At 52.3% G+C, this 16,818-nt stretch overlaps 1 protein-coding gene across 4 annotated transcripts in view; it reads right to left on the bottom strand.

Annotated features, from left to right (window-relative positions):
- AGO4 (argonaute RISC component 4) overlaps positions 1–16,818 on the bottom strand; it is a 601,932-nt gene that overhangs the window by 467,001 nt on the left and 118,113 nt on the right. For all 4 annotated transcript variants that reach the window (XM_078681164.1, XM_078681162.1, XM_078681161.1 and 1 more), the window contains exon 3: positions 12,654–12,774. In XM_078681164.1, coding sequence (XP_078537290.1) covers positions 12,654–12,774 — 121 coding nt within the window. The remainder of the gene's footprint in view (positions 1–12,653; positions 12,775–16,818) is intronic.

Raw genomic sequence — 16,818 nt, 5'->3', positions numbered from 1 at the left:
ACCTAGCATTAATAAGGAAACCCCCCTCCTTAGTTGTGATAGAGGCAGTATGTATTTTATCATTGACAGTATCGGGAATGAAGGGTACAGAGATCCTAGTGTAACAGCAGCCGGGGAACCCCAGGAAAGCATCGGGGGGAAAAGAGTAATGACAGGGCCGAGGAATGGGTTTCAGTGCGACTAAATCACAATAGGAGTAGGTCGGACTTCCTCGACGGTCAGCAGTACTTATGGTCTTCTTCCCGCCAGCCCCGTTCTCCAGCCAGTCTTCAGCGCAGACGGGGGCGCAGACGGGCTGGACTTAGGCGCGCGTCCGCTGCGCGCGTCCACTGAGCACGGAGAGAGACATCCGTTCTAAATAGGTGTGGACCTACGTATCGAAAGCCCTCTTGACCCTATGCAGCCAATTAGGTCCGGGGAAGAAACTATTTGCCTGCGCCCTCCACGACAAACGGAAAATCCCGTGGTGGAACGGGGTGCTGGACATGTTGATGTGCAACCCTAGCTTGTTCAGAGAACGCACGTCTTCTGGAAGTGCGCTTGAGCTTCCGAGAAGGAGGCCTTGATCAACCAATCATCCAGGTACGGGTAGACAAACACCTTGTTCTTCCTCAGGTGTGCAGCTACCACTGCCATGCACTTCGAAAAAGTCCTGGGCGCAGACTTCAGCCCGAATAGCAGTACTGTGTACTGATAATGATTGGCGCAGACTTGGAATCGCAGGAACTTCCTGTGTTGGTGTGCAATGGGCACTTGGAAGTACGCATCCTGTAGGTCTATAGCACACAGCGCATCTCCCTGTTGCAGCCGAGGATAATTCGGATGCAACGACAGCATGCGAAACTTCTCTCTGCGAATCCACTTGTTTGCCTGTCGCAAGTCCAGAATGGGCCTGAACTCGTTCTTGTCCTTCTTGCGAACTAGAAAGAACCGGGAGTACAGACCTCTTCCTCTTTGAGACAGAGGTACGTCTTCTATTGCCCTTTACCTTAACAGGATATCGGCCTCCGCCTGGAGCTCGCGCAGTTGAAACTGCGAGCAGACCGGTGGAATTGAAGGAGGCGGGCTGGTGAACCGAAGACTGTATCCATTGCAAACAATATTCAGCACCCACTTGTCCTGAGTAATTTCTCTCCACTCTGCCAGAAAAAATTGAACGCTTCCCCCCCCCACCGGAGCGGGTAACGGATGTAGGGGAAGTAACCGCTCAGAGTCGAGACCCAGCCGGGCCTTTGTTCGCTGTAGAGGACTGTTGGCCTCCTCTACCCTTCTGGCGCTTCTGGAAGGGCCTCCGGAACTGCTGCTGTTGCTGTCCCGAAGCCTGTACTCGCCCTGTGCCCCGAACCGTCTCTAGAACGGGCGGTAGGCTTTCTTTTCTTTGGGCTTTTCCAAGCCCACAGCCATCAGTATCGACCTCCGCCTTCATGCGGGCCACCTCATCACCCGCATGTTTTCCGAACAGGGTTTCCCCCGAGAAGGGCAGATTGGCCACTCGCTGCTGGGCCTCCGGCTTGAGTGACGTGAGCCTGAGCCAAGCATGGCGCCGCTGGTTGATCCCATGACAATACCCATGGGCCGCCAACAGAGACATCAGCGGCGGCGCTGATGACCTGGTTCGAAACCAGCATCCCTTCCTTCTGGATTTCCAGGAAATCCTCCCTCCTATCTCGTGGCAGGAGGTCCGTGAACTGCTGGAGGGATTCCCACAGGGCACGATCATAACGCCCCAGCAGAGTCGCATCGCTAGAAGCCTTCATGGCCGTAGATGCAGTCCCACAGGCCTTCCTGCCAGCTGAGTAGATCCATCGGCTCTCCTTATCTGGAGGCACGGTAGAAGACGGAGAGGTAGAGTGTTGTTTCCTGGCTGCCATCACTATAACGGAGTCCGGAATCGGGTCAGAATCCGGGGCCCTGTACTTCTTCAGAAGCCGGGATGGAGCGGCTTTCGTTACTGCAGGTGTGAGAAACAGCTCCTCCGCAGGCTCTACCAATCCTGGTACAAGCAGTAGTAAAGGACAAGACAAATGCTTCTTATGCAGCGTCTCGAAGATCACGGACGTCGTAGGTGTTGGAGCAGTCACCGTGATTCCCAATTTTGCTGCGCCCCTCAGGAGGACATCCTGGAACGTACTGATATCGTCCACAAGAGACACTCTCGTCCCCGGGGAGTCCGACAAAGTCGGGGAGTAGGATCTGGTCCTGGTAGAGTCCGTGCAGGACCGTGATCCGCGCCTCCTGTGGCGCCGTCTTGACCTCGTGGAGGATCTGTGACGACTGCGCGATCTCCCCTTCTGTCCGGAGCGGGATCGCGACCTCCTTGGCTTCGGTCGCCCCGCTGGTTCGACCGGTGCGGGTGACTTTGGCTTGGCTGGGGCCCTCGGCCGAGGGGTCCCCTTAGGAGGAGTCGGAAATAGAGGCAACAAACCTGTCCTCGGAGGAATCGGAGGAGGCTTGTCAGCTGGCAGCCGAGGTTGAGGTGAAGGCGGAGGCGGGAGTGGCGAAAGTGGAGGCGGGAACCCGCGGAGGAAGTCCTCTTGGCAACGGAGAAGGAGGAGTAGTAACTGTCTTCGGTCTAGCAGGGGGATACACAACAGAGTACACCGAGCCCGGTGACTCTCCCTCCTTACTAGGCTGGGACTTTGGAGCGTCCCCCAAAGGCACTGGACGCCTGTCAGACTGACTCCTGGCGCCAGAGCTCCTTCTACGCCTCCTTGGCGTTGAAGAACGGCGACCCGACGGCGAGCCTCGGCCCCTCGACGTAGAGCTTCTTCTCCTCGACGGTGAGCGCCCCTTCTTCGATGTCGAATGCCTTCGCCTCGACAGCGATCTGCTGCGCCTCGACGGCGACCTCTTACGCCTCGACGGCGACCTCTTACGCCTCGACGGCGACCTCTTACGCCTCGACCTAGTTCTCGACGTCGAGGACCTGCTCTTCGATGGCGAATGGCGGTGTCGCCGTGACGGCGAGCGCCGACGCCGGTCCCTCTCGACGTTGAGTCCTCGACGACGACAACGCCAAAATAGTCACCGGAGACCTAGACGGCGGTCTGTTCAGTTCCTTAGACGTCTAACGTCGACACTGCTTCGACCCGGAGCGACGGGGAACAGACTGTAGACATCCCTCTCGACGCCGTAGTCGGTGCAATCGACACAGACGGAGAATGGTGACGCTTGCTGGTCTTCCTGCCCCTGGGGAGGGGAGCCCCCCCAGAGGCCTCAGCATGGGCAGTGGAAGCCCCTCCAGATCCACCTTGAGCCTTCCGCCTTCTGTCCTCCAGGCCCTGAAGTCGGATCTTCATTCTATCCCTCAGGGTCCTGCCAGAAAAGCCCTGACAAATGTCACACTCCTCTGGGACATGAGAAGAGGGAAGGCAGATGATGCACACCTCGTGTGGGTCTTATTTGGACTTCTTCCTGGAGCACTCCGGACATTTGTCGAATAATGCAGGCATATTAACAAGAGAGTGCACCAAAAGACAAACAGGAAGAAAAACCACCAAAGTACTTCAGAAAGTACTCCAATAACTTGAAAAAAGTGAAAAAAATCACCAATAACCCTTAACAAGCATTTACAATGCAATGGTTTTGCCTTTGTTAAAGTTAGAGCTATTGGCATTGCTCTTGACATTTTTTTTATTTATGTTTTTTTCTAACATAAATAAATGGCATTGTCATTTACAATGCCAATAGCTTAATCTCTCGCAAATGCCACACACAAACACCCACAGAGAGCCCCCACACACACAGAGCCCCCCCACACAGAGCCCCCCACACAGACACAGAGCCTCACACACAGCCACACAGAGCCCCCCTCACACAGAGCCCCCCCACACACCCACACAGAGCCCCCACACACTGCAAGCCCCCCCCACACACTGAAAGCCCCCCCCCACACACTGAAAGCCCCCCCCCACACACTGGGGATCAACATGAAAATAGGGCAATGACTGAGTTAGACCAAGAAGCAGGGGTAAGTGTATTCTGCACTCCTCAATACGTTGAATAATAGTGGGGATCACCAATCTATTGTCTTTGAATAAGTCAATAGGGACCCCATTTAGGCCCAGCACTTTGTTACCTCCCTTTAGGGTAATTTTGTGCAGTGCCACAGTGTAATCTGGGCACAGGATCTCTGGGGTTCGGTGTGCACCGCCCTGATAGATTTCTCTGCAGTGTCCGGAGTGATCTGTGTGCAGAAGTGCCCGAGCGTGATCTGTGTAGTGTCTGGTGTAACCTGTCTGCAGTGCCAGAGTGTGATTTGTGCACAGCATCCTGGCGGGTCTGTCTGCAGCGTCCGGTGTGACGTGTCCGATGTCAGAGGTGGGTCTGTGTGCAGTGTAAGAAAAACTGAGCGAGGTGTCCGGGTGCTTCTGTGTGTATCATCCGGTGAGGTACGTGTGCAGTGTCCTGGTGTGTCTGTGTGCAGTGCTCTGGTTGGTCTGTGTGCAGTGCCCTGATGGATCTGTGTGCAGTGCCCTGGTGAGTCTGCGTGCAGTGCTCTGGTGTGTCTGCGTGCAGTGCTCTGGTGTGTGTGTGCAGTGCCCTGGTGTGTGTGTGCAGTGCCCTGGTGAGTCTGTGTGCAGTGCCCTGGTGTGTCTGCGTGCAGTGCTCTGGTGAGTCTGCGTGCAGTGCCCTGGTGAGTCTGTGTGCAGTGTCCTGGTGTGTCTGTGTGCAGTGCCCTGGTGTGTCTGCGTGCAGTGCTCTGGTGGGTCTGTGCAGTGCTCTGGTGGGTCTGTGCAGTGCTCTGGTGGGTCTGTGCAGTGCTCTGGTGGGTCTGTGCAGTGCTCTGGTGGGTCTGTGCAGTGCTCTGGTGGGTCTGTGCAGTGCTCTGGTGGGTCTGTGCAGTGCTCTGGTGGGTCTGTGCAGTGCTCTGGTGGGTCTGTGCAGTGCTCTGGTGGGTCTGTGCAGTGCTCTGGTGGGTCTGTGCAGTGCTCTGGTGGGTCTGTGCAGTGCTCTGGTGGGTCTGTGCAGTGCTCTGGTGGGTCTGTGCAGTGCTCTGGTGGGTCTGTGCAGTGCTCTGGTGGGTCTGTGCAGTGCTCTGGTGGGTCTGTGCAGTGCTCTGGTGGGTCTGTGCAGTGCTCTGGTGGGTCTGTGCAGTGCTCTGGTGGGTCTGTGCAGTGCTCTGGTGGGTCTGTGCAGTGCTCTGGTGGGTCTGTGCAGTGCTCTGGTGGGTCTGTGCAGTGCTCTGGTGGGTCTGTGCAGTGCTCTGGTGGGTCTGTGCAGTGCTCTGGTGGGTCTGTGCAGTGCTCTGGTGGGTCTGTGCAGTGCTCTGGTGGGTCTGTGCAGTGCTCTGGTGGGTCTGTGCAGTGCTCTGGTGGGTCTGTGCAGTGCTCTGGTGGGTCTGTGCAGTGCTCTGGTGGGTCTGTGCAGTGCTCTGGTGGGTCTGTGCAGTGCTCTGGTGGGTCTGTGCAGTGCTCTGGTGGGTCTGTGCAGTGCTCTGGTGGGTCTGTGCAGTGCTCTGGTGGGTCTGTGCAGTGCTCTGGTGGGTCTGTGCAGTGCTCTGGTGGGTCTGTGCAGTGCTCTGGTGGGTCTGTGCAGTGCTCTGGTGGGTCTGTGCAGTGCTCTGGTGGGTCTGTGCAGTGCTCTGGTGGGTCTGTGCAGTGCTCTGGTGGGTCTGTGCAGTGCTCTGGTGGGTCTGTGCAGTGCTCTGGTGGGTCTGTGCAGTGCTCTGGTGGGTCTGTGCAGTGCTCTGGTGGGTCTGTGCAGTGCTCTGGTGGGTCTGTGCAGTGCTCTGGTGGGTCTGTGCAGTGCTCTGGTGGGTCTGTGCAGTGCTCTGGTGGGTCTGTGCAGTGCTCTGGTGGGTCTGTGCAGTGCTCTGGTGGGTCTGTGCAGTGCTCTGGTGGGTCTGTGCAGTGCTCTGGTGGGTCTGTGCAGTGCTCTGGTGGGTCTGTGCAGTGCTCTGGTGGGTCTGTGCAGTGCTCTGGTGGGTCTGTGCAGTGCTCTGGTGGGTCTGTGCAGTGCTCTGGTGGGTCTGTGCAGTGCTCTGGTGGGTCTGTGCAGTGCTCTGGTGGGTCTGTGCAGTGCTCTGGTGGGTCTGTGCAGTGCTCTGGTGGGTCTGTGCAGTGCTCTGGTGGGTCTGTGCAGTGCTCTGGTGGGTCTGTGCAGTGCTCTGGTGGGTCTGTGCAGTGCAGTGCTCTGGTGGGTCTGTGCAGTGCTCTGGTGGGTCTGTGCAGTGCTCTGGTGGGTCTGTGCAGTGCTCTGGTGGGTCTGTGCAGTGCTCTGGTGGGTCTGTGTGCAGTGCTCTGGTGGGTCTGTGTGCAGTGCTCTGGCGGGTCTGTGTGCAGTGCTCTGGCGGGTCTGTGTGCAGTGCCCTGGCGGGTCTGTGTGCAGTGACGTGGACTCTGCACTGCTCGGGTGGCTCTGCAGTGTCCCTAGCCGGCACACCGTCATCTTTGGGTGTAACATTCAGGGTCATCCAGGGATGAGGGCTCTCCTGTCAGAGGGGCAGATCCGCTGTGCAGGGGGGGGCTCTCGCTGTCAGATGGACAGATGTCCAGCTGTGCAGGGGGGGGTGCTCTCGCTGTCAGAGGGGCAGATATCCAGCTGTGCAGGGGGGGCTCTCGCTGTCAGAGGGGCAGATGTCCAGCTGTGCGGGGAGGCTCTCCTGTCAGAGGGGCAGATGTCTAGCTGTGCAGGGGAGGGGGAGATCGGTTTCAGAAAAACAATACAAGGATGAGCAGGGGGTGTCCCCTGACGGCATGGACCTCCAACACCAAGGCTGAGCTACCACCCTCTGCACTTACACTCTCTCCCTGCAAAGAGGGGGGGGGGGGGCTCGTCGTGTGGCACAGAGCGCAACATAAAGAGATGCCATTTTACACACCCTGCACTTACACCCTCTCCCTGCAAGGTGAGGCAGGTGTCATCATACGGAGGGGAGGAGGGGAGGGGGGTGGGCATCCCGGGGCACAGAGGGCAACATGAAGAGGTGCCATTTTACACACCCTGCATTTACACCCTCTCCCTGCAAGGTGAGGCAGGTGTCATCATACGGAGGGGAGGAGGGGAGGGGGGGGGGCATCCCGGGGCACAGAGGGCAACATGAAGAGGTACCATTTTACACACCCTGCATTTTTACCCTCTCCCTCCAAGGGGGGGGGCTGTTTTGGGGCACAGGAGCAACATGAAGAGATGTAGTTTTACACACTCTAATATAGAGGCAGACTCCCATATTAGAGAAAGGAGAGGTGGGGGGGGGGGGGGGGCGGATGAGGGTGCAATGCCATTTTACACCCCTGATTTTCATAACTACCTACTTCTCCTCAAAATGTTTCCCAGACTTAATGACCAACCCGGGCCAAAAGCACATCCATCAATGGAAACTTTTGGGGCACCTGAGAGGCCCCGTGTGATTTCCATTTTTTTTAAAAAACAATGACGATCAGCCCGCAGCCAATCAGTGGCTATCTATCCGGACACACGCCGGCTAGATTAGCACGCGGGCTAATGACGCTGCTTAAAGGCACAATGGTCATCTGTTTAGAAACAGGGGTGATACAAGCTCTCCTGCCCCAGTCATCTGCACGTGCGCGCGCACACATCCAGAAATGCACGCGCACGGAAGCCACAAACAGAAGCACACAGATCCTCACACATAGAAACGCACACATAGAAACGCACACATTCGGAATCAAGCACACCTAATAACACAAATTGTATTCATGTGGCGCTTACAAACCGTTGAGGATGCGTTGAAACACACACACGGAATCGGGCACACTAAAACATACACATAGAATCACTCACGGAAACACACACCCACATAATCACAATCACGCACATACACAGATGCACACATACAGAGAATCACACACAGAAGTACCTATACACACTCACAGAAACACAGGCACACATAGAAGTACACACACCTACGCGCACACAGACAAAAACACACATTGTAAATTGTAATACACAAGCTTGTACACACAGAAACACACACACGAAACCACAAACACTGAAACACAAAAACTGCACCCACAAAAAAAACAAAATCACGACTACGCACATACAGATAATCACACAGACAGAAACACACAGAAGCACACATACAGAGAAAGTATCACACACACAGGCGTATATATGCTCAGACAAGCACGCATAAAAACCCTAGCACAGAAAGAAACACACGCGGAAACACAAAACAAAGACAAAAAAACACACTCTGTACCACACTTGCTCGCACAAACAGAAAACGCACAGGTAAAAATGTACCACTCCACAAGGTGTGTGCGACTTTATGTTTTAAAGAGTATTTACTTACATATTGCGTGCAAGTACATTCTGTGCAGCTGGCAGGAGTGCACGGAAGGATGGGTAAAGACTGCGAAGCAGCCGTGAGTGCGTTGTATTTTACGCATCCCTTTTATCGAGGACGTAAATGTGCTGCTGATTTACATACATTACCACCTAAAAAAAATCTCATCTCCTTACAAATACTAATGTCGGAGCACGCAAAACTACAAATGTTTTTAAAACCCTACCCCAAACTCAGATCCTTCTCGAGTGCTGTGGCCACGAGTTTTTGCAGAATTTCAGAAATGCTCAACTAAAAAAACACCTTTAGACATTTTTACTTTACCGTACGCCACATTATCGATTGTGTGTTTGTTCGGAGACATCTACGTTTCCTTTGCCCCTGCCGTGCTTTCTCACGAACTCGGACGTTTATTTATTGCACTTTCCGCTGAAATCAACAACCTGCATTTTTTTATGGCGGCGGCTGGACGAGAGCTCCCGCTCCTCGGGACTCTCCGGGGCCGCGGAGGGACGTTCTCTTTCCCCGGGGCTCCTCCTGTGCAAGCAGATCGACTCACCTGCACCTTGCGACGGCGGCACTTCTCCGGTCTCCCTTTTCGGCATGGGAGACCGGCAACATCGACGGCGGCAATCTCGCTGGCACTTCTCCGGTCTCCCTCTTTGGCATGGGAGACCGGCAACGTCCTCTGCATCTCCCGGGGCTCCCTCCAGGCCACGGGAGCCCCGCGGGCGCCGCCATACTTCTTGCCGTCTTCCTTCTTCCCCCGGGCTGCGGGGGGCGGGCACTTCCGGCCGGCCGCGCTAGGATTGGCCGGCCGGCCGGTCACTTCCGGGTCGCCGCGGGCAGCGCGGCGGCCCGTCTCTAGCTCAGGCAGGCGGGCGGCGAAGTTTCCCGAGGAGTGGGCTCCCTCGTGGACCAGCAGTGACGTCCACGCAGCTTCACCAATCAGGAGCAGGATAGTCACTGGTGCCGGCAATGCCGGACCAGATTCGGGGGCGTTCCCGGCTTTCGGCTGACGTCGCGTGACGTCGGCAAAAGCCAAAGAATGTCGGGAACGCCCCCGAATCTGGTCCGGCATTGACGGACAGGCCCCTCGTCCAATGGCTAGGCTCCATTTATGGAGCCAGCCAATGAATGACGAGGGCCGAACCAAAGCCACACTACAGTTCTCATCAGGATTTCGCCTGCGCGAAAAAGATGCGCAGAGCGCATCTTTTCGCCAGGCAAAACCTAAAAAGGGAGAGCTCAATGCTCCAGGGTCCTGCTTGCAGGAGCCGGAAAAAAGAACTGAAAGTAAAAAGGGACCTGCAGTGCATTCTGGGATACTGTGAAGTTCTGGAAGGTTCTCTTAAAGGCACAGTATCCTGTTTTGAGCCACATAATGGCAGCCTATGGGGCTCGTCTGTCCAGGTCTTCCTCTCTATCATTCCAGAGTGGTTTTGCTGTTAAAGCAAGGGAAATCTGGACAGGCTCTGCTGTTTGTTGATTTTTGGTGGAATTTCTAATTGAAGTACTGGACAGTGTAGCCTGTGGATAAAGGCTGCATTATCGGTCTTTAAATTCTCTCTTAAGTGTCTGTGCAGTTCTGCATTTTTCGACACCATAAGAGATTATTTTTGATTGCTCCGGGGTCCACGCACATGTGCGGGACTATTCACTAGATTATGACTATACACAGAGATCCCCTACTACAGAATGGGCTCACCTACCGGACTAATTTTCTCAACTGTCCAGGTGACAAAGGGCTCTGGACTAAGTGTGTCAGCACACTCCTGTGAGAGGGGGAGGGGGGCAGAGTAGCATTTCAAAGGCAGTGGCTTCTTTGAAGCTGCCCTGCCTGTGGAATGCTAATCAGCAGGTAATCATGTGGGAGAGGGCATGAACACCATCTTCCAGTGCAGGCTTTGTTTCTGACCTCCTGAGAGCACAGGCCTTCACCCTGTGAGGTCAGAAATCTGTCTACGGTAGTAATCTGGTAGACACAAGTGAGTCAACATACCAGAGGTTGGTAGGTTTTCAGGGGGCACCTCTAAGGTGTCTGTGTGCATGTACTCACAAATCCCCCAATGGAACCTGGGTTGGTTTGTGAATATATGTTTGATACCAAACATGCCTATTTTCAGTGAAGCCATCATGTAGCTGGGGGAACAAGTTTTCACCAGTGTCCAGCACATGGGTTAAAATGGCTTCCCTGATCACTTCTACTGGCAGCAATGGAACTGACCAGCACAGGGGCATGTCTGCTCATGCACACATGTCCTCACATGTAATGGAATGCACCCTATCTTAGGGCTGTATGGGTGAATTACAAATATTACATGTAGTTTTAGGGGACATGACACAAGGATGTGTGTTGTGTTTTCACTATTGTCTGCACCTAAACACAGCGTGCAATGGCAGCCCTGCATGGGTTTGGTGAGGGTCCCCAAGCAGGCCCAATTCATGTTGTAACTCTTGGGGACCCCTCTTCAATACCTCAGGCCCTGGGTACCATCTACTAGGGAGTTGGAGTACTAAAGGTATTGTCAATTAGAGACAAAATTGTACAGTTTTGGGTAAGCTCTGGAACTGGGAACCTGGTTAGCACCAGTGCACTTCTAGTCTACATAACATGTACCGAGTTAAAAAGTGGGAGTTGCCATGTCAAATAGGGGCACTTTCCTGCAGGTGCGCTCACAGACTAGCGGGAGACCCTGGTGGCCTCTGCCACAGCCTCTCAAAGTCGTGCTACTCAACTAAAATATCCCCATTGAGTATATCTCATTAGTGAGGCCATGGAGAACGGGAGTTATTCAAACAGTTATGCCTGCTGGTATACAACCCCCATGAGAAACTTTTTACACACTATTTGAAGCTGTGCTATGATTTGGCACATTCGGGAGCGGATACTCGCATGCCTGGGAGAGGCTTGGTTTGCAGGTTCCCTAGAAATTCCAAAATCACTGCTACATATTACTGACAATCTAGATGGCAACAGTTACCAAAGAGCACTTGTGGCAGGGATTAGTTCTTGCCAAATGTGACGGCGTGGCAGCCTGGAAAGACTCATACGGAGATCTTCTCTAGAGGGATAGAAAAGGACAAGCTGTTTCTTTAGTTTGGAGCAAACGATATACATGGCTTGGGGCTGCCCTCATACAAATGGAGATATGTAATCAATAGGCCTTATACAGCTCAAGCCTTGCAGTGGAAGACACTGGTCGTTACAAACAGATTTGCACACATTTGAGCCCAACACGGTTTAGACAAGGGGGTGGAGGGGCAGAAGGGGTGCACCCACGATGGGTGCAATGCATCAACTAGACATCTGGTGTCTCGATCGGCAGATCCTCATGTACAGTCGGATGCCTGCTCTGTTTTCTGGCAAAATCAATAACGTTTTTAGAAATAACAGTTTTGCAGCGGCGTACACATAAAAAGCACTGTAGGATCTAATCATTTGTTAATCACCCCCTGTAAAAGAAGTGTGCAGAAGCAAGGAGGAATTGCCGGTGGTTTGCTGGAACGACTATAAAGGAGGAGCACCAAACATTTTGCCAAGTTGAATCAATGTACCATAGAAGTCAAACTGTGCATCATATGGCTCCAGTAGCAAAATATGTTAAACTTGCATTTGTTAGGTCGAGCCCACTAGACAGCACATAGGCTGTCTGTTGCGAAGCATACTGTGGTGGCTTACACCAAGAACCTAGAAGGTCTTGGGGCCCACTCATGGATTACCATTGGCTGGCTTTCTTTGTCAGTTACTGGTCTGCTAGTTATTGCGCTAACTTGAATCTGTAACTAAAAGTGTATTTTTATTAATTTTAACCCCACTACACTGCATCTCGAAAGCTGTGCAGAGTCAAAGAACGATTTGCTAGGTCATTAGGTTACAAAGACCTATTGGCTTTGCCAACGCTTGTTTTGAGTGCTATTTTTGGACTTGCTTAATTCAGAGCATCATAAGGATATATCCATTGACATGGTCTGTGAGAATACTACTCACTTGGATTATGGGAATTGATTTACTGCTTCATTAAGGTAAAATCTGCACACAATACATTTCTGCCAAAAGAAAAACATCCCTTCATGATGCAATTGGTCCCCGTACTACTTCTGCCATACCTTCACTTCGTTGTTTTTCTATGATCCAGAAACACCTCACAGTATGGGGTTTCATCCAAAGCACGGCCAGCATGAAACTGAATCCTTTCTGTTGCATAACATGAAGGCATGATTGCCTCACTTTTACTGCTACACACATTGCAGTGCACCCCTTCTTGAGACCGGAATTCCAACATTATCATGAACATAGGGATGCATGCGCATATATTTATATATCAATTCAGGTTTAGAATGATAGGGCCCCTCTTCTGACATTCAAATAGGTCAGAATCACTCTCGATATACTCACCCGGTCTCTGCCAATAGGCAGAGGGTGCGCCGTATACATGTTTCTTTTACCATCATAGCCTGGCTGCCGATCACCGAAAATTTGCATCTTGAAATGCCGCACCATGGTATCCACGACCTCCCTGAAAAGAACAGCAAAACAATTAAGAGTCTGTTAGATAATGGAGGTTCTCTGCAATTCAAGTGAAGAAACTAATATCCTACGACCGAATGTGCCGTAGCCTGTCAACCGATAACATTGTGGAACCATGAGGAGCATGACATGTGGCATATTCACTGCTGCACCTTTCCAACTGATCACCCATAATTGCCTCGAAACAAATCTAATCAAGCAATGCATTTTCAATCACGCTACTATTATATGCTAAACCTCAAATGGCATGAGCACCATTATTTTGGTAATGTTGATTAAGGATACAGATTGAATGTTTAAGTCCTACCTAAATTCTGGAAAAGATTATTTTGGAAATACCATAAACTGATTTGTATGCTTTCAGGACTTCAAATTCCAGGATTGTTCAGCATGTATTGCATTTGCATTTATATAGCACTTACTACCCCTGACAAGTCTCCGAAGTGCTTTTTCGGCAAGTAGCACGCTAAAGGATTGGTGTTTAATTAGTATAGTGAAATATGCAAGTAATTTGAGAGGTGGATAGTTAGTCAGTCATTTGGATTCAGAAGCATAGCGGAGGGGTAGACGAGGGGAAAAAAGGTTCGTATTTATATAGCGCTTGTTACCCCTGGGGATGTTGAGGCACTTTATTGGCGAGTAGCACGCTACTCCGGAGCCCATAAAGGATAAGTACAATATTTTTTTAGATTTTTATGTAGCGCAAACTAGACCGCATAAATCCGATATCAGAGCGCTTTACATGAGCACCAGTTTTGTTACACAAGGACACGTTCATTTTTCTTAGACATGGGGAGATTAAGTGATTTGCCCAGAATCACAGGATGTTTTAGCGTCATTGCCGAGACTCGAACACGGTTCCCCAGCTTCGAGGTCGACCGCTCTAGCCGTAAGGCTACATCCTCTCCCCAATATGATGAAATAAGAAACTAAGTAGACAGATCAGTTTACATTTTGCTAGACTGTAGACAGTTAAGGAAAGACACTAAATCAGAGAAGACTGCAAGAAATAGAAGAAAGATTGGAAGAAAATACGATTAAAAGGCTTACAATCTGGTTAGTGGATTATACAGTACTTTGAAGAGAAAATCATAGAAAAGCTCAGAGATGCAAATGACTGAACAGTGGAAATGTAAAAATTCGAAAATTCACGAACCTTTGAACCATCAGGCAGACTAATTAAGGACGTAGGGCATGTGCTACATTTACGTGTGCTTTAGATATAAAAAAAATGTTGACTGCATTTTCAGGTTCTTTGAAAAATGTCTTCCCGATGAAGGCAAAGTTATTCCAAACCATAATCTAATAAAAGTAATTTTATTTCAATTAGCTTTCAAGTTTACCCTTAATCATCAGTTCATATATTAACATTGAAAAGAATCAATAAAAGGATGTTCTTTGGCAATTGTAAGCATTTACGAAGAATAAAATTTCTATTGATTGCAATAATTTTGAAATTTGACAGACCTGAGCAGTGACCACCGCCGAGCACATGCACTTGCAGATCCACACCGACCCAAACACCACCCTCAGAGGAACACTCGTCTACAGACCACCGGGACCACAAACTCAGTTCATCTACGCCATCACCGACTTAATCAGCACCCACGCCCTCGCCTCACAGACTACATCCTCCTCGGGGACCTGAACTTCCACCTCGAGAACAACGCCAACTCCACCGCCCCGATCGACAACCTCGGACTCAAACAGCTCGTGACGGCACCCACCCACGCCGCCGGACATACTCTGGACCCCATCTTCTCCGCAAGTCCACACGTCTCTATCAACCACACCACCGAACCCCACTGGACTGACCACAGATGCGTCCACTTCACCTTCAAGAAACCCACCACACACCATTGCCCCAGCAGCAGTGTTGCAACAGTTGGGTGCGAAGTCACCAAAGACCAACTGACCACCGCCCTCGCCCTGAGATAACCCGCCGACCCTACCGATCCCGACACCGCCGCCATCAACCTCAAACAGTGGATCAACGACTGCGCGACACCCTAACCCCACTCAAGACCTCCGCTAACAATCACACCATCAAGAAAGCCGCCTGGTTCACCAAAGACCTCCGGACCTCAAAGCACACCTGTTGGAAGCTGGAGAAGAAATGGCTCCGCGACCGAACAGACAGCTACACAGCCCACAAAAACGCCACCCGCAGACACCACCAACTCATCAGGAGCGCTTAGAGGTCCGCCTTCAAGGACTGCCTAGATAACGCACACAACTCAAACGAGCTCTTCAACATCGTAAAAGAGCTCTTCAACATCGTAAAAGAACTCTCCAACACCGACATCACACCTTCACAAGGCCTGTGCGACTCCCTGGCAACCTTCTTCCACCGCAAGATCACAGATATCCACGACAGCTTCAACTCAGACACCCCCACTTCCACCACCGCCTGACCACCTGGTTCAACGTCAGCGACAAAGACACCATCAAGATCATGAACTCCATCCACTCCGGATCCCCATCTGACCCATGCCCTCACCAAGTCTTTAACAAAGCCAGCCAGAGAGCTGGAAGCATGCCGAGATAAACGCCCTTCTGAAGAAACCGAAAGCGGACCCCAAGGACCTAAAGAACTTCCAGCTCATCTCCCTGCTCCCCTTCCCGGCGAAAGTCACTGAGAAGATTGTCAACAGACCCATCCCAGTCCGGCTTACGCAGCAACCACAACACCGAGACTGCCCTCATCGCCGAAATCAGGATCCTGATGGACAAAGGACAAACAGCCGCCCTCATCCTTCTGGACCTATCAGCAGCCTTCGACACGGTCTGCACCACACCCTAACAGCACGCCTCCATGACGCCGGAATCCAAGTGAAGGCCCTGGCCTGGACCACATCCTTCCTCTACAGCAGAACAAAGAGCGTCTGGCTCCCACCCTTCCGCTCCAAGACCACCGAGATCATCCGCGGAGTCCCACAGGGATCTTCCCTCAGCCCAACACTGTTCAATATCTACATGGCACCACTCGCCCAAGTCGCACGACAACACAACCTCAACATCATCTCCTACGCCGACACCCAGCTGATCATATCCCTCACCGAAGACCCCCACACCGCCAAAGCCAACCTCCACAGAGGAATGAAGGCCATCGCCGAATGGATGAAGCACAGCAGACTGAAGCTGAACTCTGACAAGACGGAGGTCCTCATACTCTGCTCCACCCCTTCAGCCTGGGACAACTCATGGTGGCCGACATTTCTGGGAACAGCCCCAGAACCCACCGGCCACGCTCGCAACCTGGGGATCATCCTAGACTCCGCCCTCTCCATGACTAAGCCAGTCAACGCCATCTCCGCGTCCTGCTTCAACACCCTCCGAATGCTCCGCAGAATCTTCAAATGGATACCCCCACCCCCCCCCGACACGAGAAAGACCGTCACCCATGACTTCATCACCAGCAGACTGGACTACGGGAACGCCCTTTACGCAGGAACAACCAAGCTCCTGAGGCGACTGCAACGCATCCAGAACGGCGAGACACGACTGATCATAGACGTCCCACGACGCAGCCACATCGCACCCCACCTGAGACCTGCACTGGCTCCCTGTCAACAAGAGGATCACCTTCAAAATCCTAATCCATGCACACAAGGCCCTCCACAACGCCGGACCAATATACCTCAATGACCGACTCAGCTTCTACACCCCCCACCCTCAGCCTCCGCTCTGCCAACTTTGCCCTCGCCACAGTCTCACGCATCCGGAAAACCACCGCCAGCGGCAGATCCTTCTCCTTCCTCGCTGCCAAGACCTGGAACACTCTCCCTACAGACCAATGACAGACTCAGGACCTGCCGGCCTTCAGAAAACTTCTCAAGACCTGGCTCTTTGACCAGTAGCAGCTCCCCCTCCCAGCGCCTTGAGACCCTCACGGGTAAGTAGCGCGCTTTACAAATGTATCTGTAAAGTCCAGCCAACTTATTTCCCGGCACACAGACATTATCTTAATATTCATATAGTGATCATGGAACAAATCGAGGCAAAACTTTTGTTTTTAAAAGAAGTCTCCATT

This window comes from Lissotriton helveticus, chromosome 3_1 (assembly GCF_964261635.1).
Source record: "Lissotriton helveticus chromosome 3_1, aLisHel1.1, whole genome shotgun sequence".
NCBI classification, from domain to species: domain Eukaryota; kingdom Metazoa; phylum Chordata; class Amphibia; order Caudata; family Salamandridae; genus Lissotriton; species Lissotriton helveticus.
Note: the sequence above shows the minus strand (reverse complement) of the source record. Positions and strands in the feature narration are given on the sequence as shown.